The 26,587-nt window shown below is 41.6% G+C and overlaps 1 protein-coding gene across 9 annotated transcripts in view; it reads right to left on the reverse strand.

Moving 5' to 3' along the window:
* Positions 1–26,587, reverse strand: part of LOC138737246 (WD repeat-containing protein 26) — a 261,475-nt gene that overhangs the window by 172,820 nt on the left and 62,068 nt on the right. For all 9 annotated transcript variants that reach the window (XR_011340851.1, XR_011340852.1, XM_069887979.1 and 6 more), the window contains exons 5-6: positions 11,181–11,278; positions 9,553–9,709 (exon numbers count right to left, since the gene is read on the reverse strand). Coding sequence is in view for 7 of the 9 variants with exons in the window: in XM_069887979.1 (XP_069744080.1) it covers positions 9,553–9,709; positions 11,181–11,278 (255 nt within the window). In the remaining 2 variants the exon portion in view is untranslated. The remainder of the gene's footprint in view (positions 1–9,552; positions 9,710–11,180; positions 11,279–26,587) is intronic.

Consider the following 26,587-nt stretch of genomic DNA (forward strand, 5'->3'; position numbering starts at 1 on the left):
TGGATAAAACTAGCATGAAGCTAAAGCAGCCGAGAATAAAGATCGAAAAAGCTCCTATTCAACAGGGAACATCGAGTGAAAGTCCAAAAGGGAGTGGTGCAAAAAGTGATGACAGGACTGACAGAATCAGGTAAAACTGAGGAGTTGGGTCAAGAATTGAGCATATCCTGGAAAAAATGGAGAATTTGAGTAACTGATTCATCTTGAAACAGTGATGAGAGATACGATGGAGGAAATGACCAAAGTAAGAGATTGTTGAAGACTTGATGGAGAGAATAGGTTGAACAGAGTGAATTGACAAATAAGCTTGAAAAATTTTTGGCTTTTAAAAAAAAGCCAAAGAATGGAGTGAGATAAACAAGGACTGCTTGACAAAATTACCCATATGGAGAATTTTAGTCGATGGAACATTGTCCTAATTATTGGACTAAGGGAAGGAATCGAGGGAAGAGACTCAGTGAACATTTTTCAAAAATGTATCCCACAAGTTTTGGTAGAAGACAAGTTTGGAGAAAAAGTGCATCTGGAGAGAGCTCACTGAACACTCTGAACCAGAAGAGCGGGTGATCAGAGACCAAGACCAGTTCTGGTGAGACTTTTAAGCTACTGAGAATGGGAGATAATTCTGGGGAGCAGCAGAATAATGACCTGCCCGAAGATGATCATGAAAAGGTATTATTTTTTTCAAGACTTTAGCCCAACCTTGATGAAACAAAGAAAAGAATTTGAAGATGTGAAAAGACAACTATGTACTAAAATACTCAATGATATATCCTGTAACTTTGAGGGTTGAAATAGCGGAAGGGAACTGGTGATATTTTCAAGTCCAAGAACAATGTGGAAGACTGTCTGTGGTTTGTTTTTTTTAAAAAAAAAAGTTTAAAGTTCTCGAGGGAGAAGATAGTGAAAATGTTTATAATGGAACGAATTGAAAGTTGTGTTTTTAAAAATTTTTGTTAAACTGTCTTTATTGTTTTAAAGTAAAGTCCATAGAAATGCTCGTGGAGAGTTTCAGTAACAGGAAACAAAATCTGCAGACGTGGTAGCAGGACGAGATGAGGACTCCGCTCTAAAGGGAAGAATGGTGGCTGGACAGGAGTAGCAAAGAAAGGTGGCACTAAAGGGAGTGAGTTCTTCTTCTCCAGATTCTGCGCGGGCTTTTTTCGCGGGGTTCTACATATGTCACATCAGGGCAGGGACACTGTGTGTTTTTCTTAAAGGGCGAAGAATCATTTTATTGTTTAAAGAGTCAAGAGATTTTATTGTTGAAAAATATGGTTTTGAAGAATATGGATAGAACATTAAAATTTATTAGTTTTAATGTTGATGAATGAATGGAACAGTGAAGAGGGTCTTTTTTACAAGAAACACATCTTGCCAAATTGGAACACACTGATGGGACAAGTAATATTGCCTTCATTTGGATTAAATGCAAGAGGTGTAGTGATTTTAATTAATAAAATAATAACCATAATAGAAGAGACCTTAACTGATCAAGCAGGAACATAATGTATGCAGAATCATAGACTTTATGAATAATTATGATGATGAAGTCTTTATGAAGGTATCTTTTTAAAAAGCGCAGGGGGAAGACGATATATATTGATTGGAAGAGATTCTAATTTTTGTTTGGATCCAATGTTGGACAAATCAGCGAGAAGAATAACAAGGGTTAAAAGTTGCAAAAATGACATTCATTTACGAAGGATTTAAATGGAATTGTTATGTGGAGTCAGCTCTTTCTCTTGGAAAGAGATTACTCAAGGGTGCATGATGCAGTGTTGAACTATTTTTAATGTCCACCCAGTTACAAAGTAGAGTGGTTAAAAAAACACTCACCGTTAATGTTAACTATTACAATAATGGAAAAGCAAGAAAGTATGTATAGATGGCACCTTAATGCTACATTATTAGAGGAAGGATTTTTGTGAATTTATTAAGCGACAGGTAGAAATATTTTATGAAAACAATCTTCCTTCTATGACAACAATTTTCTAATATGGGATGCTCTTAAAGCTCATGTGAGGGGACAACTGATCTCATACAAAAAATCTTGAGAGAATATGTGAGAGTTTTAGAAAGTCTAAAGAAAATAACAAAATTGGAAAAGAATATCTGATATCAGGAACACAAGAAAAATAAAGAATATTAGAGAACAAAAAGGAACAAAATAATACACCTCAAACCTAATGAACAGAAAAAACAATATTAAAACCTACACAAAAATATTATGAACTAGGAGAATGATTGCAATAGAAACAGAAGCTGATACTATAAATATATAATCAAAAATAAATAACATATTTTGACAAAACCTTACGAAACGATTTAAATCAGAATTAGTAGGCGATGAAAACGAAATGGAAGAATTTTTAACAAATGTTAAACTTCCTAAACTTGAAGAAACAATAAAACATACAGAAAACTGCGTACCTTAAAAGCTATTAAGTCCCCCAGGGGAAGATGGAATCCCTCCTGAGTTCTATAGACAATCTAAAGATTTGTTGATGTCTCTTTTGATGAATGTGCTGGACCAAGCAATGGAGACCCATTAAAAACCTCATCATACAGACCAATATCACTCCTGAATGCAGACTATAAAATTATAGCAAAGCCTGGGTGAGTATTTACCAAAATTAATACATCTAGATCAGGTGGGATTTGTTAAAGGAAGACATTCTTCCAACAGTCCAGATAGATTATTCAATATAATTCATATGGCAAAATCAAGGTGGAATCAAAACATAACTTTCTTTAGATGCAGAAAAGGCATTTGACTGACTAGAATGGCCTTTGGTGTAGGTAGAAAATTTATAAATTGGATTAAAAATTCTATCATAAGCCACATGGAAAAAATAATAACTGATAACCAGATATCAACTACTTTTCCCTTGAGTAGACAGGGGTATCCTCTGCACTATTCATCCTAGCTATTGAACCTCTGATGGAGATTATAAGAGATCCTGGTATTAAGGGGGCATCAAAGTTGGACAGGAAGAATATTAAATTAGTTTATTTGCTGATGTGCTATTATATATGTCTGACCCGGCTGAATCATTGATAAGATTACAAATATTATTAGAAAAATATGGAAGAATATCAGGATATAAAATAAATATGAATAAAAGTGAAATAATTTTGATTATATGAAAGATACCCAACGGGTAGTAGATTTAAATAGAATAAACATGTAATTAAATACTTAGGAATATTGACAGATAATAATTTACAGTCCCCTCTATTTAAAAAAAAAGAAAAAGATTTATAGAAATGGAAAGATCTCCCAATTCCATTAATAGAAGGGTAAATTGTATAAAAATGAAGATAATGCCAAAACTATAGTATATCTTTCAACTGTTACCTATTGTAATAACTTAAAATTTATTTAAATAATTACATAATTGTATAAGACAATTCTTATGAAATAACAGAGTACCAAAAATTGCACTGGAAAAGTTAACATGGGACTATAAATTGGAAGGACTTAGACTCCTGGATTTTTAGAAGTATTATCTATCAGTACAAGCAAGATTTTTATCATCTTTCTGTGAAGAAAACAGTTACCCTTCATGGATTCTAATGTGATTGAATTCAAAGAGGAGACGATGAAAGACTTTATTTATAAGTGGGATGTTAATCCTATATTAATACACATGATTAGAATATGGAAAGAAATAAATTAATGTATCTGGGAGAAAATTCAGGGGTATCACTAAGGACACCATTGTGTAAAAATGTACTACTGCCTATGAATCTGGGTAACAAAATATTGAATTCGTGGTATGACAAAGGAATATGTTAAAGGAAGGGTCTCGTGTTATATGGAAGGGTTTCTTGTGTTTTTTGAACAATTAATTAAGTATGGAGTAGCTAATGGGACATTCTTTTGCTTTCTCCAGTTAAGATCATTCAGAAGAGAAAAATGGGGACCAAACTTGGCCCCACCTGAAATTAGTGAGATGGATTGAACAATTTGGCTGGAGAACATCTAAATTTATATCTAAAATGTACTTTTCTCTCCAAAATGAAAGTTCAAAACAGGTTTACAAAGATTGAGAGAAACGGGAGTCAGATTTAGGAGTTGCAATAATGGAAAGATACTGGTCTAATTGGTGTTTGGATAGCATGATGTCAACTATAAATACAATATACAGATTAGAACAATATAATTTTCGACACCAATTATACCTCACACCACAGAATTCAAAATGAGAAATATCGGAGATGTTTTGGATGTGGAATAGAAATAGGAATGTTTGTACGTGCTATGTGGTCGTGTATGAAGGTGAGACCTTTCTGGCAGGATATTACTGAAATACTAGTGGGCTTCACGGACAACTCAGAGCTTTATCTTCTGGGCAATTTTATTGAAATAAAAAATAAATGAACTAAATTTCAAATGTAATTTGTTAAAATAACTTTAGCTGTGGCTAAGAATTGTATTGCAATTACTTGGAAATCCGACTCCACTCTACATATATCACGATGGAGGACAGAGATGAACAGTTGTAAACCTATGGGGGGGGGGGGGGTGGGGAAAATCACATATAATCTAAAGAACCAATATGATGTATTTATAAAACTATGGCAACCATATTTGGATTATATAGTGGTCCAAATACAATTTAAAAACTGTGCTACTATTATAAAAATATAAGTGACCTCCCAATGAAAACTTTTTTTTAAACCCAACTGTAAGCCCTGACAGTGTACAGATTTATTCTGTGAATGCACTGGGAGAGAAGGGGTTTGTTTTGTAAGAAAAAGTTTATTTATATATATATTTTTTAAACCATTATTTAGATCTATTTATTTTGAAAATGTAAAATTTTGATATGTACATTTATGAGATGGGAAAAAACAAAAATATAAACTATTCCAAAAAAAAGGGCCTATCTAACCCTTGCTGCCTAAACCTTGTGTATGCTACCTTCTTCCACTTGACTAGATTTTCCACCTACCACTCTTTTTCTGCCTCACCAGGACAAATTTATCCTTAATAACCTGCAAGAGATCCCTAAACATTGACAACATCTCCATAGTACATTTCCCTGCAAAAATGTCATCCAGTTCACACCCATAGAACCAAAGAACAATACCAGCACTGAAACAGGCCACCTCAGCCCTTCTTGTCTGTGCCAAACCATTGTTTTCTTAGTCCCACTGACCTGCACTCTGACCATAGTCCTCCATACCTTTCCCATCATGGACCTGTCCAAATTCTTCTTAAATGTTAAATTTGAGCCTGCATTTACCACTTCAGCTGAAAGCTCTTTCCACACCCCACCGCTCTCTGTGTGAAGAGATTCCCCCCCTAAACCTTTCCCCTTTCACCCTTAACCCATGTCCTCGGATTTGTATCTCACCCACCCTCAGTAGAAAAAGCTCATCTACGTTTACTCTGTCCATCACCCTCATCATTTTAAATACCTCGATCAAATCTCCCCTCATTCTTCTGTACACCAGGGAATAAAGTCCTAACCTATTTAACCTTTCCCTGTAACTCAGTCCCTGAAATCTGGACAACATCCTAGTCAATCTACTCTGCCTCTTTCTATCTTATTGAGATCTTTCCTGTAGTTCGGTAACCAAAACGGCACACAATACTTCAAATTGGGCCTCAGCAATGTCTTGTACAACTTTACCATAACATCCCAGCTCCTGAACTCAATACTTGGATTTATGAAGGCCAATGTGCCAAAAGCTCTCTTTACAACCCTGTCCACCTATGATGCCACTTTCAGGGAATTCTGTATCTGTATTCCCAGATTCCTCTGTTCTACCCCACTCTTCAATGCCCGACCATTGACCATGTATGTCCTTTCTTGGTTTGTCCTTCTATAATGCAACACCTCCCACTTGTCTGCATTAAATTCCATTGCCCATTTTTCAGCCCATTTTTCCAGTTGGTCCAGATCCCTCTGCAAACTTTGAAAACCTTCTTCACTGTCCACAACACCTCCAATCAATGTCGTCTGCAAACTTGCTGATCCAATTTACCACATTATCATCCAGATCATTGATATAGATGACAACAACAATGGTCCCAGCACTGATCGCTGAGGCACCACTAGTCACAGGCCCCCAATCTGAGCGCAATCTTCCACCTGGCTTCTCCCATCCAGCCATCGTCAAATCCAGTTTACTACTTCACCATGAATACCTAGCGTCTGAACCTTCCTGTCTAACCTCCCATGCAGGATGTTGTCAAAGGCCTTAATGAAGTCCATTTAGACAACATATACAGCCTTTCCTTCATCAACTTTCCTGGTAACCTCCTCTCAAAACTATACAAGATTGGTTAAACCCGACCTACCACACACAAAGCCACACTGATTATCCCTAAGCAGTTCCTGGCTATCCAAATAACTGTATATCCGATCTTTTAGAACACCTTCCAATAACTTACGTACTACTGACGTCACGTTCACCAGCCTATAATTTCCAGGGTTACTTTTGGAGCTTTTTTAAAACAATTGAACAGTAGCTACCCTCCAAACCTCTGGCAACACACCCGTGGCTAAGGACATTTTAAACATTTCTGCTAGAGCCCCTGCAGTTTCGGCACTAGCCTCCCACAAGTTCTAACCTTGTAGCCTTGTAATTAGCCCTTCCCCAATTAAATATTTTCCTGTCCTCTCTCACTCTATCCTTGTCCTTGACAATGTTAAGGGCCAGGGAACTGTGTTCACTGTCCCCCAAATATTCACCCCCAGAGATCTGTGACCTGACCTGGTTCATTATCTAATACTAAATCTAATATGGCATTCCTCCTAGTCAGCCTGTCAACATACTGTGACAAACTCTTCCCCAGCTAAATCTTTGGTACTAAGCAGGTGCCAGTCAATATTAGGGAAGTTGAAGGGACCCTGATAGCAACCTTGTTATTTTTGCACCTTTCCAAAATCTGTCCCTCAATCTGCTCCACAGTACCTCTGGTGCTACCAGGGGGTCTATTATTCCCCTTAGAGAAACTGTTCCCAACTTCCATCATAATGACTCATTAGAAGATCCTCCCAATTCTAACCCACCCGTTCTGCAGCTGTAATATTATCCCTGACCAGTAATGCCACCTCTCCTCATCTTTCTCCCCAACCCCCGCCCTGCTTCTAAAACACTGAAATCCAGGAATTTTCAGAATCCATTCCTGCTGTGGTACCAGCCAAGTCTCTGTAATGGCCACTGCATCATAGTTCTATGTATGTATCTAAGCTCTCAGTTCGTCACCCTTATTCAAGTACTTGCACTTTCGCCCTTCTACCTTACTACTTTTATACCCTACATTCTGCTTCTCCTTCCTCAAAGCTTCTCTAATGCTAGATCTGATTTAACTCCATGCAGTTCTTCCACTGACCTATCGCTCAGGGTCTCATCCCCCTTGCAAACTAGTTTAAACCCTCCCGAACCACACTAGCAAACCTGCCCACAAGGATATTGCTCCCCCCTTGAGTTCATGTTTAAGCCATCCAATCTGTACAGGTCCCATTTTCCCAGAAGAGATCCCAAGGATCCTGCACCAACTCCTTAGCCATGCATTCATCTGCTATCTCTTTCAATTCTTACCGTCACTACAAGGTGGTGATGCAGTTGCTCAGAATGCTCTTGATACATCCTCTGTAGAATATATTAAGGATAGAGGGTGGGAGATGAACTTTCCTCAGCCTTCGCAGGAAGTAGAGGCACTGCTGGGCTTTCTTGGCTATGGAGCTGGTGTTAAGGGACCAGGTGAGATTCTCCCATAAGTGCACACCAAGAAACTTGATACTCTTGATAACCTCAACAGTAGAGCCGTCAATGGAGGCAACAACCATCTCTTTTGTTTTATTAATATTCAGATACATCATACTAATAAGGCCCACCATGATCGTGTCGTTGGTAAATACAATGTGGTTTGAGCTGAGGTTTGCTGCACGGTTATGAGTCAGCGGAATGAACAGAAGTGGACTATGCACGCAGCCCCGGGCCCCCTGTGCTCAGTCAGCAGAATGAACAGAAGTGGACTATGCACGCAGCCCCGGGGCCCCCTGTGCTCAGTCAGCAGAATGAACAGAAGTGGACTATGCACGCAGCCCCGGGCCCCCTGTGCTCAGTCAGCAGAATGAACAGAAGTGGACTATGCACGCAGCCCCGGGCCCCCTGTGCTCAGTCAGCAGAATGAACAGAAGTGGACTATGCACGCAGCCCCGGGCCCTCTGTGCTCAGTCAGCAGAATGAACAGAAGTGGACTATGCACGCAGCCCCGGGGCCCCCTGTGCTCAGTCAGCAGAATGAACAGAAGTGGACTATGCACGCAGCCCCGGGCCCCCTGTGCTCAGTCAGCAGAATGAACAGAAGTGGACTATGCACGCAGCCCCGGGGCCCCCTGTGCTCAGTCAGCAGAATGAACAGAAGTGGACTATGCACGCAGCCCCGGGCCCCCTGTGCTCAGTCAGCAGAATGAACAGAAGTGGACTAGGCACGCAGCCCCGGGCCCCCTGTGCTCAGTCAGCAGAATGAACAGAAGTGGACTATGCACGTAGCCCCGGGGCCCCCTGTGCTCAGTCAGCAGAATGAACAGAAGTGGACTATGCACGCAGCCCCGGGCCCCCTGTGCTCAGTCAGCAGAATGAACAGAAGTGGACTATGCACGCAGCCCCGGGCCCCCTGTGCTCAGTCAGCAGAATGAACAGAAGTGGACTATGCACGCAGCCCCGGGGCCCCCTGTGCTCAGTCAGCAGAATGAACAGAAGTGGACTATGCACGCAGCCCCGGGCCCCCTGTGCTCAGTCAGCAGAATGAACAGAAGTGGACTATGCACGCAGCCCCGGGGCTCCCTGTGCTCAGTCAGCAGAATGAACAGAAGTGGACTATGCACGCAGCCCCGGGCCCCCTGTGCTCAGTCAGCAGAATGAACAGAAGTGGACTATGCACGCAGCCCCGGGACCCTCTGTGCTCAGTCAGCAGAATGAACAGAAGTGGACTATGCACGCAGCCCCGGGCCCCCTGTGCTCAGTCAGCAGAATGAACAGAAGTGGACTATGCACGCAGCCCCGGGCCCCCTGTGCTCAGTCAGCAGAATGAACAGAAGTGGACTATGCACGCAGCCCCGGGGACCCCTGTGCTCAGTATGATGATTTTGGAAGTGCCGTTTCCGATCTGGACAGCCCGAGGTCTCCCTACAGGAAGTCAAAAATCCAATTGCAGAGAGAAGCGTTTAGACCCAGCAGGCTCAACTTCCCTATCAGGTACTGAGGTATGATTGTGTCGAATGCCGAACTGAAGTCAATAAACTGCATTCGAACATACATGTCTTTATTTTCCAGGTGGGTGAGGGCTAGATGGAGGGCAGTAGTAATTGCATCATCCGTAGAGCGGTTGGATCTATACGCGAACTGCAGAGGGTCCAGTGACGGGGTCAACAGGAGCTTCTCAGGGAGATGTTAACGATGTCGGTGAAAACATCCGCTAGCTGAGCCGCACATCACATGAGAGGCATATTCCTGTCATGTTGGCAGTGAGAGGTGAAAGGAAAACCAAAACGTGCCCTGCCAGTTTAAATTATGAATTCCTTACCTGCTACAAACATGATCTACAAGCAGAGACATTGAGTCCATATTTTCGTCAAGCTTAGTATTGTGATACAGGCAACGGTCCCGCTGTAATTCCAATGCTTGATGCAGTAAAGTCTGTAAGCGTCGTGGAGGAAGCATTACTGATGGGGGTAGGTATACTGGTGGGTAACAAAAGACAAAAAACAAAGATTGATTTGACTTTTTTTGATGAGTGAAGAATTGCACCTAAAAAACAAAAATTGATATTAATAAATTTAAGCACAGAACTTTATGGGAATAAAAGATAGATGAAAAATCCCCAACAAAATGTAATGATTTTTCAGTTCCTTCCTCGACCTGACAGAGACACATAACTCGAATCTCTGTAATAGCAAAATCATCTGTGAGCAGACATAATAAACAGCAAGAATGGGCCATTTAGCCCTTCTATCATTCGTAAAGGTCAAGGCATTGCCCACATATCCCTTGATTCTCTTCCTGTCCCAATAATGAAGCTTCTGTTGATGTCAGGTGTAGATAATCCCAAAGATTCACCATTCTCTTCCATTCCTAGTTCTTAAGATCTTTTCTCTGGTTCTGAAGATCCCATATTTCTCATCCTGAGGAAGATCTTGCCCTACTTTTAACATTTTTTTGATGAGATTTCCTCTTCCTTTTTTAAACTCCAGAAAACACAAGCCTAGACTACTCAATCCTTGCATGTGCAATAAACTCACCACCCTTATCCAGTCCAGTGAATCTGGGCAGAATTCAGTCTGCAATAAGAATATCCCCTTTACATGCAAACAGATGAAAATTGTTCACACTGCACCAGGTAGAATCTCACCAAGATTGTGCATCTTTATTCCTGCACTCAAGTCCTTTAATAAAAGCCAATACCATTCTCTGTCATAATTATTTGCTGTAATTGGTGGCTCATCGTCGTTTGCGAACAAAGACATCTAAATCCCTTTGAATACCATGATGACCCAGCGTCACCATTATAAAAATGCTGTTTATCTGTTTTGCGGGCCACAGTAAGCAACATTATTCTGTTGTATTCTCATGCATCTTATGACAGAAGAGGTCATTCAGCCCCTTGAATCTATGTCAGCTCAATAGCATTTTCCCACCTCATTCCCTGAAACCTACTTTTTACCACCTGAACACACAAGGGGTAATTTACAATAGCCATTCAAGGAAGTTTTTGGAGGAAAGCTATGCACCAGGGAGGACAGGTAAACTCTACAAAGTAGTCAGGACTGAACCTAAGTCATTTAAATTGAGAGGCAGCAGCCCTACCAAGAATTAGCAATGTGCATGCCGTCCATACCTGTCCCATGGAATAACTGTAGTCACTTAGAAATAACCAACAGCGTGCTCTTTCACCACGCCCTGCAACAATTCTCCCAACATGAAAACACCTCCTTCAGTTGCTTGCAAGACTGCTTGCCAGTGTTTATCATGAAGGAGTTCAGTCCGTTTACGTGCATGGCAGCATCCCAGCATTTCACAAACTAACTCTCCGAGTGAGCAATCAAAACTCAACACCGTATTCCTATTATTTTACAACCGCTGTGAGGGCTCAACTTGTTCATTGGTCTGACTGATGCTTCTTTACTGTTTTGGTGAAAAGTAGAATGAACTTACTCTGAAGTTTGTCAAGTAATTTGGATCGTGAAACCGAACCTTTTCCTTCCCACTCTGCCTTTGCTTTCAGGTCATCTGTATGACTGCACATGAGATACCTGTAGGATGAGAAATCATGTTTCAGCAACAATAGAAGGAAACTGAAACGGCTGCACATAAATTGGAAAATAAAATTAAAATACGAGTTAAACTAAAACAAACTGGGTTAAAATTTTCGGAGAACTCTTAAATTGGGAGAACACAATAAACTGCAGATATTTAAATCTTGAGCAAAGAGAAAAAGGAGAGGTTCAGAGGTCAATGTGGCATCCAGGCGGAGAAATGAACAGTCACCATTTTTGGGTTGCATATCCTTTTGAGACGAGGTGGGAAGGGGAGATGGAGGGATGGTGTGTACTGGGGAGAGGATTCATACAATGGGAATTGATGGCAATTTGAAAACATTGATTCAAATTTTTAATAGAAAGCTTAAGCTGCCATTTACAATATTTATTAAAGGATGATTAGAAAAAACTGGTTAGACACATCCTCCATTAATGAACCAAGGAGTGTTCATAAGAGACCAGAAATAGATTCCAGGTCAATAACAGAAGAATGTCTAAAATTTTTAGACATGATTGGTATTGTTTTTCTTACTATGTGGGTAAGCCAACAATTGTCATTTCCAAGTGGTTTAATCTTTAGCAAAAATTTCCTGCTTTTACAATTCTAGTTTAAGGAACAGGATTGCAGTGAAATATAAACAAGGTGTTGGAAACACTTAGCTGGCCAGGCAGCATCTGTGAAGCGAGAAAAGGAGACTGGACAAGCAGCTCAAAAAAAAGGAGGGAAAAGAGGAGAGTAGTAGTGATTTAATAGTTAGGGAGAGAGATAAGAGGTTCTGTGGGAGAGATTGAGAATCCCAGATGGTCTGTTGCCTCCCTCATGCCTGGGTCTGCGATATTTTGGATCGAGTTATCGATATTCTCAGGAGAGAAGGTGAGCAGCCAGATGATGTGAAGCTGCAGAGTGTTTAGGGTTAGGTGCAAAGGTGAAGTACAGAACCTCTAGGGTTGCAATCTTAGGAGTGTTACCTGTGCCATGTGCTAGTGTGGCTAGAAATAGGAAGTCAATACAGCAAAAATACATGGCTAAAAGATGGTGCAGCAAGGAGCACTTTATGTTTCTGGACCTGTTCCAATGAGACGATTTGCACCTGAACTGGAGGGGGAACTAACATTCTTGTGGGTAGGTTAACTCATGCTGCTCTAAGGGTTGGAGGGCAGTTGTTTAAACTAGGTTTGCAGGGGGATTGGAACCAGAGTGTTAGAGCATCTATTTCAATGCAAGGAGGGTTGTAGAAAGGCAGGTGAGCTCAGGGCATGGATTGGCATGTGGGACTATGACATAATTGCTATTAATGAGACGGTTGCAGGAGGGGCAGGAATGGCTGCTCAATGTTCTGGTGTTCTGTTATTTCAGACATGATAGAGGGGAGGGATGAAAGGGGGAGGATTGGCATTGTTAGTCAGGGAAAAGATCACAGTTGTGCTTAGACAGGACAATACAGAGGGCTCATCTACAGAGGCCATATGGGTGGAGCTGAGGAATGGGAAAAGTAAGACCAGACTAATAGGGTTGTATTATAGACCACCCAATATTCAGAGAAATTTTGAGGAGCAAACTGTAGAGACAAAGAAGACTGGTGTAAGAAACAGAACATTGTGATAGTAGGAGATTTTAACTTTCCACATATTGACTGGAACTCCCATACTGTAAAAGGGCTGGATGGCTTGGAGGGTGTCAAATGTGTACAGTAAAATTTTCTAAATCAATATATAGAGGTACCAATGAGAGAGGATGCAACACTCGATCTCCTATAAGGGAACCAGACAGGTCAGGTGACAGAAGCATGTGTAGATGAACATTTTGGATCTACTGACCACAATGCCATTAGTTTCAAATTAATTATGATAAGGATGGGTCTGGTCCTCAAGTTGAGATTCTAAATTGGAGAAAGGGCAATTTTGTGGAAATGAGAAAGGATCTAGGAAGAGTAGATTGGGATAAGTTGTTTTCTGGCAAGGATGTGTTCAGTAAGTGAAAGGCTTTCAAAAATAAAATTCTGAGTATGGAGTGTTTACATGTTCCTGTCAGGATTAAAGGCAAAGTTAACAAGCATAGGGAACCTTGGTTTTCAAGGGATATTGGCGATCTGTTTACGAAGAAGAGAGAGGTGTATAAAAGGCATAGGCAAGAAGGAGCAAATGAGTATAGAAAATGTAAGAAAATATTTAAAAAGGAAATCAGGAAAGCAAAAAGACATGAAGTTGCTTTGACAGATAATGTGAAGATAAACCGAGTTTCTATAAGTATGTTAAGAGTGTTACTAGCCCAGAGGACCCCAAAACCCAGCAGTAATAGATATTCACCAAGACAAATGGTTACTTTAAAAAAGTTGCTTTTATCTTAAAACATGAAAACAGGATCAAACTTTATCACTATTAACTTAACTAACCTAACTTAACCCCCTTCTAAGCGCACGTGTATGTAATGTGTGTGTAAGTTTAGAAAAGTTCTTTGATTCACAGTCCAATCTCACTTCTCATTCCTCCAAGTTTACTGGTTGCAGGCAATTCTTAAACTGTGCACAGAATTTAACATTTATGACGTTCACCAGGTTTTGGTGCTTGAAAGGTAAATGGTTACCGCTCAGGAAGGTTCTTGTCAGTTTTCAGAGAGATTTGTTGTTCGCTGGACACCCACAACTCATTCCATTTAATCAGTCACTTCAGTGTCTTGACGAAGAAACTTGCCCCCTCAGGGATCTCCATATGATAACCTCTTTCTTTCATGTCACCACATTTCCAATGAAACCTTAGGCAGCCATTCCTCTCCTCTTGCATGAACCACAAGGGATTTGACCAGGCTGAACTAAACAGTTACAACCCATCTTCCAAATGGAGTTTATCACCAGTTTGCCAGCTTGTCCTGTTCCAGTCCCAGCTGCTGCTGCTGACTGTCAAACTCCAAAACTCTCTACCTCTCTCTCTCTCTCTCACAAAGAAAAAAGCCTGTTTTACTCTCTCTGCTTGCAAAACCACATGACCCTCTCAGAACAGCAAGTTCCACTCCAGACAGCTGGCAGCTCCAATGAGTTCTTTCATCTGTTGCCTTTTTGTAAACATCAATCCATTTGTGATGTCTCTCGGGTACTCTCCAAAGCATTGGCAAAGCTCTTGGCGCCAGCCTGTCTAGCATGAGCAGAGCTCCAGTATTTTAAATAAGGTCTGTTTTAAAGTGTTTGTATGTGACCTACACTAAAATACCTACCCCAATTTATCTGCCCAAAACATATCTATATACAATACAAACACAACATAATCTGTCACACGAGTAAAAGGATTGTAAAGGACAAAACTTGTCCCCTAGAAGCTCGGAGTGGTCATCTATATGTGGAGCCTCACAAGATGGGGGAGATCTTAAACAGTGTTTTTGCATCAGTATTTACTCAGGAAACTGGCAGAGTGCACAAGGAAGGAAGGAAGGAAGGGAAACAAGCAGTAGTGTCATGGTACCTATAGAGATTAAAGAGGTGCTTGCTGCCTTTCCACGAATAAAGATAGATAAATCCCCTGGGCCTAACATGATATTTCTTTGGACCTTGAGGGAGACTAACTAGTGTAGAAATTGCAAGTGCCCTGGCAGAAATATTTAAAATGTCCTTAGCCAAGGTTGAAATGCCAGAGGATTGGAGGGTAGCTCATGTTGTTCCGTTGTTTAAAAAAGGCTCCAAAAGTTTACCAGGAAATTACAGACCAGTGAGCCTGATGTCAGTAGTAGGTAAATTATTAGAGGGTGTTCTGAGAGATCGGATTTACAAGTATTTGGACAGCCAAGAGCTGATTAAGGATAGTCAGCGTGGCTTTGGGCGTGGTAGGTCATGCTTAACGAATCTTATAGAGTTTTTTGAGAAGGTTATCAAGAAAGAAGATGAAGGAAAGGCTGTGGATGTTGTCTACTTGGACTTTGGTAAGGTCTTTGACAAGGTCCCAAATGAGAGGTTAATTCATATAGTTGAGACACTCGAGGTGGTAAAGTGGATTTGAAATTGGCTAAATGGGAGAAGTTGGAGAGTGGTAGTGGATGGTTGCTTCTCAGACTGGAGGCCTGTGACCAGTGGTGTGCCTCAGGGATCGATGTGGAACCATTTTTGTTTGTTGTCTATATTAATGATCTGGACAATAATGTGTTAAATTGATTCGTCAAGTTGTGGACAGCAAGGAAAGCTTTCAAAACTTGCAGAGGGATTTGGATCAACTGGAAAAATGGGACAGAAAATGGCAGATGGAAATGAATGCAGACAAGTGTGAGATGATGCATTTTGAAAGGACAAACCAAGGTAGGACATACACAGTAAATGATAGGGCATTGAGGAGTGCAGAGGAACAAAGGGATCTGGGAATACAGATGCATAATTTCATGAAAGTGATGTAAGAGGTGGACAGGGTTGCAAAGAAAGCTTTTGGCATTTTGGCCTTCATAAATCAAAGAATTGAGTACAGGAGTTGGGATGTTATGGAGGTCAAATTTGGAGTATTGTGTGAGTTATGGTCACCTAACTATAGGAAGTATATCAGTAAGAATGAAAGAGTGCAGATAAGATTTACCAGGATGTTGCTGGGCCTTCAGGAGTTGAGTTACAGGGAAAAATTAAATAGGTTAGGACTTTATTCCTTGGAATGTAGAAGAATGAGGTGAGAATTGATAGGGGTTCACAAAATTATGAGGGGTATAGACAGTGTAGATGCGAGTTGGCTCTTTCCACAGATTGGGAGAGATAAATATGAGAGGACATGGCTTCAGAGTGAAAGGGGAAAGGTTTAGGGGAAAACATCTTCAATCAGAAAGTGGTGGGAGTGTGGAACGAGCTCCCAGTTGATGTGGTAAATGAAGGCTCACTTTTAAGAATAAACTGTTATTCAGTGGGATTAGTGGAATGATGTTTCAGCACAGTCTAGGAGAGTCAAATAGCCTGTTTTCTGTGTTGTAGTGTTCTATGGTTCAGAACTCATGAATGGTCACTGATCTTAAATGTTTTTCTTTCTCTTTCTCTCGGGGCCAGAGACCCTGTTCCTGTGCTGTAGTGTTCTATGTTCAGAACTCATGAATGGTCACTGATCTTAAATGTTTTTCTTTCTCTTTCTCTCTGGGCCAGAGACCCTGTTTCTGTGCTGTAGTGTTCTATGGTTCTAAACTCATGAATGGTCACTGATCTTAAATATTTCTCTTTCTCTTTCTCTTGGGGCCAGAGACCCTGTTTCTGTGCTGTAGTGTTCTATGGTTCTAAACTCATGAATGGTCACTGATCTTAAATATTTCTCTTTCTCTTTCTCTTTCTCTCTGGGCCAGAGACCCTGTTTCTGTGCTGTAGTGTTCTATGGTTCTAAACTCATGAATGGTCACTGATCTTAAATATTTCTCTTTCTCTCGGGGCCAGAGACCCTGTTTCTGTACTGTAGTGTTCTATGGTTCAGAACTCATGAATGGTCACTGATCTTAAATATTTCCCTTTCTCTTTCTCTCTGGGACAGAGACCCTGTTTCTGTAGTGTTCTATGGTTCAGAACTCATGAATGGTCACTGATCTTAAATGTTTCTCTTTCTCTTTCTCTCTGGGCCAGAGACCCTGTTTCTGTGCTGTATAAAACTATGACTTTGAATCTACAATATTTGATATTATGGATAATATACAAGTATGGATTGAAGATCAATTAACATATAGTGAAGGAAGTAGGAATAAACAGGTCCTTTGAAGTTGAAAAGCTGTGACTAGTGGGGTGCCGTAGGGATTGGTGTGATATCCCAGCAGTATACAATCTGTATCAATAAAAATTAATGATGGAATTAAGGAATCTCCACCTATGTCTCCCACCCCCACCTCACACAACACACACAGATGCTACTTGACCTACTGAATGTTTCCAGCATCTTGTTTTTATTTCAGATTTCCAGGACCTGTAGTTTATTTGCTTTTTTTTAACCACAAATGTAGTAAATGGGACCACAAAGCAATAGTTTAGGCTTCTTTTATCAAGACTCATATCCCATGCAGTTTTTTTACAATGACTATTTTTAGACATCATGAAGCATCTTAATGTCATTTTTTAGCTCTTTTTAATACTAGAAAATTTATGAGATCAACGAGTCTGTACCAGTTTAAAAATACACAAGACAATCATACTTTTCATAAATTAATTGCCCTTGTAACTTGTATCACAACTCTTCACATCCAAGTACTTTTTAAATGTGCTTAGTGAGGGTTTCCACCCTCACAGGGAGTGGGGGTCTGATCCCTCTGCCATGGGAGATAATCTTCTTTCTGGTTATTCTACCTTGGATCTCTCTCCATTTACTTTTTTTGCTCTATCATGTGAGATCTATCACTATTGTGAGAGATGGGAAAACTGATCTAAAATTATGAACATGAAGGAAACTAAAATTCATACATCAGTTAATGGCTGTAACCAGTACAAACAGGATGAACTTGGGGATTAGGATGCAGGAAAGCAGAGTCAGCACGATTAACATAAGAATCTTCTAGTCTTTGTGACAAGACCATAAGACTAAGATAAGGAGTGGTAAGGAACAATAGAATGTAGGAAGTTGAGGTAGTCTGGATCAGATAAGGGTCTCCTAGCCCTGGACAGAAGTACCAAGTCCTACATATCTAATTAGCTAACCTTACACAGATTTGTGAGAGATGGGAAAATTGATCTAAAATTATGAACATGGAAGAAAATAAAGTTCATCAGTAAAATGGCTGTAACCAGTTCAAACAGGATAAGCTTGGGGCTTAGGATGCAGGAAAGCAGAGTCAGCACGATTAACATAAGAATCTTCTAGTCTTTGTGACAAGACCATAGGACTAAGATAAGGAATGGTAAGGTACAATAGAATGTAGGAAGTGAGGTAGTCTGGATCAGATAAGGGTCTCCTAGCCCTGGACAGAAGTACCAAGTCATACATTTCTAATTAGCTAACCATACACAGATTTATACATATGAAATTAGCCAACCCTAGACAGGATGAGTCAACTTTGCATATCAAGAGACTGTAGCCCAGAGAATCAGGAAGGTGTGAATAAAGACAATGACATGATGGGGCACCCACAGGATACCCCCTGGTCCTCCAAGTGTACTGAAACTGCACGTAGGCAGGAAGGATTACCTATGCCAAACCCATCCAGGGGGGCAGAAGAATGTAAGGGGGAGGGCATTCTGATACTGAAATTGACTGTATAAAAGTTGGGTGAGCCCCAGTATGTGTGTGTATTCCCAGGGTAAGGGGAAGCACCCAACTTTGCATTGTTGTAGTAATAAATGTTCTTTGTTCTCAATTTTTGTCTCGAGCAATTTCTTTAAAGGTACTTTAATTCCTAACAAATGGGGGCTCGTCCGGGATCACACTCCCTCCACTGACAGAGTGCCCCGACGACGAGAGTAGGTGCACCCCGGCTGATTCAGCTGGACTCACGGGCGACGGGTGGCTGGTCAGTGGAAGAAGCGAGTGATATCCGAGAAGAGGCATTGAGAACAAACGGCGGAAGGACGCGCGCTAGAGCAGTACTGCCAGAACTCGGTAAGAGTATTTTACTTGTTCCTAAGCATGGGAATAGCGGGCAGTAGAGATGAGAGTCCTGACACAGGACATGACCACCAGATAGCTACGTACAGCCCGCTTGGGTTGATGTTATCTGAGTGGGGCACAGGAAAGACCCGCGGTAAAGACAAACTGACGATGGTCAGGTATTGTTGTAATGAATGGGTTAAATACCCGGTTAAAGGGAGCTCCGTGTACGGCCAAAATTCGGATCCGAGGATGAATGGATGTGTGAAGCTTTGAACTTATGGCTCTATCAAAACCAGCCAGACAATGTTGAGAGCAGGGAATATGCAGCCTGCTGGCTCAAGGGATCCATTGAACAGCTGGTTTTGAATGAGAAAGAATTCAGGAATAAGAGAGAGGAGGAACCTCTTGTCCCTGAACCACAGGGTTGGGATGTGTTACATTCCCTCCCTCCACCCTATGTTCCTCCTATGCCAACTCCTATCTTTCCTCCCCCTCCTATTACCTACCCTTCTGCACCTCCCCCTCCTCCTCCCCTACCACTAGAGAAGAGAGAGGAGAACCGGAGTGGTATGGTGACTCGCTCACAAAGCGCTCGATTACCACCCCCGTTAACAGTAGAGGTAGAGCATTGTTACTCCGAACAGCGTGAGACCCCTCAGGAAGAAGTGGCAGAACCCTGCGATGTATTCTTCAGGGAACAGGAACACAAATCAAAGAAACCAGAAATTAGCTGGATGCGACCCCTACGGGAGGTTCCCGTAGGAGAAGGTCTTGGGTTCGTAAATGTGCCCCTGACCAGCACTGAAGTACGTAATTTTAAGAAAGAATTAATCTCCCTGATAGAAGATCCCCAGGGATGTGCCGAACAGTTAGACCAATTTTTGGGACCAAATTTGTATACTTGGGAGGAATTAACAGCCATTTTTAAAACCTTGTTTACCTTAGATGAGCGGGGAATGATCCGACAGGCAGGCATTAAAGCATGGGATAAGGAACACCAAGGGGGACACGAGGCGATCCCTGGAGAAGCCAAATTCCCTCTCACAAAACCTAATTGGGACAAAAATACCAGTGCTGGCCGCACACTGATGGAGGAATATAGGATAAATTTGATCAGAGGAATCAAGGATTCTGTCCCCAAAGGACAGAACTTTAAAAAAGCCTTTGAGGTTCCCCAAGGTCCTGAGGAGACCCCCTCTGCATTTCTCAATCGATTGCGCACGGCAATTCAACAATACGGGGGTCTCGACATAGAATCCCCAGCAGGGGAGCAATTGGTTCTAACGGGTTTCGTTACCAACTCAGCCCCAGACATCCGAAGAAAGTTACAAAAGACAGAAAATTGGCATGAGCAAGGAATTACTCAGTTACTACAGATTGCTCAGAGAGCATTTGTACAGAGGGCAGAGGATAAACAAAAAGGGAAAGCTAAAATTCTATTACAGACAGTTAAAGGAATAGTAGCTAACCACCACCAAAAAGAGGGGAGCCAAGGGTGGGGAGGTGGAGACCCCAGCAGATGGAGGAGTAGAGGAGGATTCCGGGGACGACGTATGCCCCCTAGAAATTTTGGGAAAGATTGGGAAACGGGACCCCTCATTTGTTTTCATTGTAAAAAGGAAGGGCACTTTAAAAAGGAATGCCCACTGCGAGCAATGGACACACGTTCCTATGCCTTGATGGAAGCTGATCACGAATAGGGGGGTCACGGTTCTCAATTAATACATACCGTGGGGCTGCAAGGAGAACCGTTAGTTAATTTATGCATAGGACCTCACAGGGATAAGATGACATTTCTGGTCGATTCTGGAGCTGCCCGATCTAGCGTTCTATACCAACCGAAGGGGGTGAAAATAGAAGGGACAGTTACAGTTTCTGGGGTAGGAGGTCGAGACTTTCCAGTCCCGGTATTGCGAGAAGTCAGTATTCAAATGGGAGATAAGATCATAATTGAGGATCTTCTATTACTTCCCCAAGCCGGAGTATGCTTGCTAGGGAGGGATCTACAGGACCAATTGGCTATCGGTACTCGACCTCTACAATCAGGCATTGGAGTTCAATTCTATGTTTTAAACGAAGAAGATCGCAAACTAATAAATCCAAGAGTATGGGCAGGGAAGGGAAATAGAGGAATCCTTGATATTCCTCCGCTACAAGTCACGCTAAAAGATCCTCAACGAATTGTTAGACAGAAACAGTACCCAATTCCGATGGCTGGCCGGAAAGGCTTACAGCCCGTAATTGACCAGTTGATTCAAGACGGTATACTCGAACCCTGTATGTCTCCCTTTAATACCCCGATTTTACCTGTTCAAAAGCCAGACGGCACTTACCGCCTAGTACAGGACATGAGGGAGCTTAACAAATTCATTCTTGCCCGTCACCCGGTTGTACCCAACCCGTATACCATCATGAGTAAAATTGACCCCCATAATCAATGGTTTAGTGTCATTGATTTAAAGGATGCATTCTGGACTTGTCCATTGGCCACAGAAAGCAGAGACATGTTCGCCTTTGAATGGGAGAACCCCTTTACTGGCCGTAAAAACCAATACCGGTGGACAGTCCTTCCCCAAGGCTTTACCGAATCGCCCAATTTATTTGGTCAAGTCTTAGAGCGGGTATTAGATGAAGCTCCTAAGATAGAAAATTGCCAACTCATACAGTATGTGGATGACTTGCTAATTACTGCAAGAACACAGGAATTAGCTAAAGATTTTACAGTGGCACTTTTAAACTTTCTGGAGAAGAAAGGTCTGAGAGTCAGTGAGTCTAAATTACAATTTGTGCAAACTGAGGTCAAATACTTAGGTCATCTAGTTAGTCAAGGAACCAGGAAAATTAGCCCAGAAAGAATAACTGGTATTATACAGATCCCCCCTCCCAAAAATACTCAAGAACTCAGGAAATTCCTTGGGTTAGTGGGATTCTGTAGAATATGGATAGAGAATTATTCGATTCTGGTCAAATTTCTTTATGATAAGATTTCCAGTATAAGACCCGAAACCCTTGACTGGACGGATGAAGAGATTGAAAAATTCAACTTTGTTAAACGATGCCTAACGAGTGCCCCAGTTTTAGCGCTGCCCGACCTAAACAAAACCTTTGATTTGTACACTAATACCAAAGCTGGAACAGCCACCGGCGTGCTCACACAGAGCAAGGCTGGCTATAGACAACCAGTGGCTTTCCTGTCAAAGCTTTTAGACCCCGTTTGTCGCGGCTGGCCAGAATGTATACAAGCCGTCGCAGCCACTGCAATTTTGGTGGAAGAAGGACGAAAGATTACTTTCGGTGCCCCTATGACAGTGCATACCCCTCATACAGTCCGCAATATTCTATTACAGCGGGCTGGAAGGTGGCTCACGGATTCGAGAATCCTAAAATACGAAACGATATTAATGGACAGCAATGATTTGACCTTAATTACAACCAAAACTCTCAACCCAGCAGCCTTCCTCATCTCCCCAGCTAATGACCAGCCTTTGGACAGTTTAGAACATTCGTGCTCAGAGGTTATCGACTTACAAACAAAAATTAGGGAAGACCTAACCGATGTCCCTTTAACTGAAGGGGAAAAACTGTTTATTGATGGTTCTTCACGTTGTATTGCAGGAACCCGCTATAGCGGGTATAGCGTAGTGGACGGTAAACAGGAACTTGTGATCGAAGCTGGTCGCCTCCCCGGCCATTGGTCAGCACAATCCTGTGAGTTATATGCCCTCTGTAGAGCACTCCACGAACTAGAAAACAAGGTAGGAACGATCTACACTGATTCTAAATATGCTTTTGGGGTAGTCCATACCTTCGGTAAGATATGGAAGGAAAGAGGGATGATAACTGGCAAAGGACAAAAGTTAGCTCACGAACAGTTAATGACCCAATCCCTGGAGGCTTTAGCACTCCCGTCCGATATTGCCATTGTACATGTGCGTGGACATCAGACTGGTAACAGTCCTGAAGCTAGAGGAAACAGGCAGGCTGATGCAGCTGCCAAACAGGCGGCATTAGCAGAAAAGATTCATTTATACCAGCTACTACCCACGCCAATAGAGATTAAAAAGAATCCCATCTTTACACAGGAAGAAGAGGTTGCAATGAGAGATCAGGGATTTTGCCAGACTGCCGACGGGTTGTGGTGGACAGTAGACGGACGGCAAGTTATTAACAAAGCCATAGCCCGCCAAATCATAGATCAGTTACATCAACAAACACATTGGGGAACCCAGTCCCTTATAGATGCTTTTACACGTTCCCTTCACTGCCTTGGCATATACAATATTACTAAATCTGCTACTCGATCTTGTCCCATTTGTCAAAGGGTTAATAAGAAATCGATGCGCCAAGTAATACCTGGCGGTCGCGACATTGCCGTTCGCCCGTTCCAGCGCATACAAATAGACTTTACTGAACTTCCTAAGATTGGCATTTACAAATTTCTCCTTGTCATGGTTGATCATTTCACAAGATGGGTTGAAGCTTTTCCTACCCCGAATGATCGTGCCAACACTGTCATCCGAATACTTATTGAATGTGTCATTCCACGATACGGTATGATGCAGACCATTGATTCAGATAGAGGTACGCATTTCACCTCTAAGATTCTACAGGGTGTCTGCAAGAGCTTAGGAATAGAATGGCAACTACATACCCCATGGCATCCCCAAAGTTCGGGGCGAGTCGAACGTATGAATCAAACATTGAAACTCCAACTCACTCGACTTCATGAAGAGACTGGTCTGTCCTGGATTAAATCATTGCCGTTAGCGCTGATTAGAATTCGGACAGCACCTCGTAAAGACCTCGCAGTCTCACCGTATGAGATGATGTTTGGACTCCCATTTATGGGATACCACACTGATTCTCCCATTCCTGAAGCTAATGACCAATACATTTCTAAATTTTTACGAGGACTTTCTACTTCCATCCAAGATTTAAAGCAAAAAGGACTCTTAGCCCAAACACCACCCTTAGACTTTCCTATACATTCTATTAAACCTGGTGATTGGGTTTATGTAAAAGCATGGCAAGAAGATCAACTAAAACCTGCCTGGGATGGTCCCTTCTGTGTACTTTTAATTACAGACACCGCAGTAAGAACAAGAGAGAAAGGCTGGACCCACATTCAAAGGGTTAAACCAGCTTCTGAACCACAACACCACGACACACAGATTCAAACCCCAACCTGGCGTGCAGTTCCTCATCCATCAGACCTGAAACTTACACTGCGCCGTGACAAAGTGCCGTAATGTTACTTGTTTTTTGATTATTCAGTTATTGTTGTATTTTATTGCAGTTTTCAATGAGCTTTACATTTATTGTGGTTTATTCAGTTCTTATTGTATTTTAATGCTGTTTTCAATCAGCTTTACATTTATTGTGGTTTATTCAGTTCTTATTGTATTTTAATGCTGTTTTCAATGAGCTTTACATTTATTGTGGTTTATTCAGTTCTTATTGTATTTTAATGCTGTTTCCAATGAGCTTTACATTTATTGTGGTTTATTCAGTTCTTATTGTATTTTAATGCTGTTTTCAATCAGCTTTACATTTATTGTGGTTTATTCAGTTCTTATTGTATTTTAATGCTGTTTTCAATGAGCTTTACATTTATTGTGGTTTATTCAGTTCTTATTGTATTTTAATGCTGTTTCCAATGAGCTTTACATTTATTGTGGTTTATTCAGTTCTTATTGTATTTTAATGCTGTTTTCAATGAGCTTTACATTTATTGTGGTTAATTCAGTTCTTGTTGTATTTTATTGCTGTTTTAATGAGCTTTACATTTATTGTTCATTGTTGTTTACTCATTTTTTTTTTGGAATATTGTTCGTTAATGTTTTAAGCCCCCCCTGGAATAGGGGCAGCAGAAGTTACAATTCAGCTCCTTTAGAATGTAGACAGGGCATAGATTTAATGTATAGTCATAGTGGGATATAAGGGATCCCAATACGGACCAGGGGAACTAAACAGCTTTAGTGGAGTACATCTAATTTGTATCATAGCCTACACAGGTATTAGAGACAAGAGTTTTGAGGCGATAGCACAAAGGACATGGTGGGACAAAGACAGACAGAATGGTAGTCAGGATTGTACATGTAGCAGAGAGAGAGAGAGATGATACATATGCTAATGTTAGCAGACAAGCTGCAACACACAGTTAAATCACAAGAAACAATCCCCCCCCAGCTTGGTCACTTTTCATCACCCCATGAAAGGGAGCACCAGTTACCAACAATGTGAGCTGCTTGACACTTTAATATCAGGCTCCAGACAGCCTTCGGAGATCGGTGGCCCTAGGGTTCGGGGCTGAAGAGGACATCAGATACTAGCCACAATTCAACGGAACCGCCTGACTACTGCTACTCGTTCGCTGCTGAAGGCAGCGCTTCTCACAGACTGCTACTCGTTCGCTGCTGAAGGCAGCGCTTCTCACAGACTGCTACTCGTTCGCTGCTGAAGGCAGCGTCTCTCACAGACTTCGTCGGGACAACGCTTACAAAAGTCGTGTGCTTCAAAGACACTGCTTCAATATTTCAACGTATGGGATGGACTAGACTCTTTACTGAGAACTGGAGCCTGATACTCGAAACCCTAATAAGCAGCTGGACTCGCTACTCTGACCTTCATGGTGCTCCCCTACCTAAAGACTTTACACAGACATTACAATTCGGTTATTGACCAGCTGGGTAAAACTACACCTTACACTTGAAAGATCAGTGTTACTGATCTAAAAGAAAAGTGAGGAAAGGGGGGGGGGGGGATCAGTCACACTGACACTAGTAACCAAAGATCAGTAACACTGATCATGGTGAAAGATCAGTATTACTGATCTAAAAGAAAAGTGAGGATTGTGAGAGATGGGAAAATTGATCTAAAATTATGAACATGGAAGAAAATAAAGTTCATCAGTAAAATGGCTGTAACCAGTTCAAACAGGATAAGCTTGGGGCTTAGGATGCAGGAAAGCAGAGTCAGCACGATTAACATAAGAATCTTCTAGTTTTTGTGACAAGACCATAGGACTAAGATAAGGAATGGTAAGGTACAATAGAATGTAGGAAGTGAGGTAGTCTGGATCAGATAAGGGTCTCCTAGCCCTGGACAGAAGTACCAAGTCATACATTTCTAATTAGCTAACCATACACAGATTTATACATATGAAATTAGCCAACCCTAGACAGGATGAGTCAACTTTGCATATCAAGAGACTGTAGCCCAGAGAATCAGGAAGGTGTGAATAAAGACAATGACATGATGGGGCACCCACAGGATACCCCCTGGTCCTCCAAGTGTACTGAAACTGCATGTAGGCAGGAAGGATTACCTATGCCAAACCCATCCAGGGGGGCAGAAGAATGTAAGGGGGAGGGCATTCTGATACTGAAATTGACTGTATAAAAGTTGGGTGAGCCCCAGTATGTGTGTGTATTCCCAGGGTAAGGGGAAGCACCCAACTTTGCATTGTTGTAGTAATAAATGTTCTTTGTTCTCAATTTTTGTCTCGAGCAATTTCCTTAAAGGTACTTTAATTCCTAACAGATTTATACATGTTAAATTAGCCAACCCTAGACAGGATGAGCCAACTCTGCATATCAAGAGACTGTAGCCCTGAGAATCAGGAAGGTGTGAATAAGGACAATAACATGAAGGGACACTGACAGGATACCCCCTGGTCCTCCAAGTATACTGAAATTGCACGTAGGCAGGCAGGATTGCCTAATGCCAAACCTCTCCAGCAGGAGGCAGAAGAATGTAAGGGAGAGGGTATTCCTATACTGAAATTTACTGTATAAA

The sequence above is a fragment of the Narcine bancroftii genome, chromosome 6 (assembly GCF_036971445.1).
Source record: "Narcine bancroftii isolate sNarBan1 chromosome 6, sNarBan1.hap1, whole genome shotgun sequence".
Taxonomy (NCBI): Eukaryota; Metazoa; Chordata; class Chondrichthyes; order Torpediniformes; family Narcinidae; genus Narcine; species Narcine bancroftii.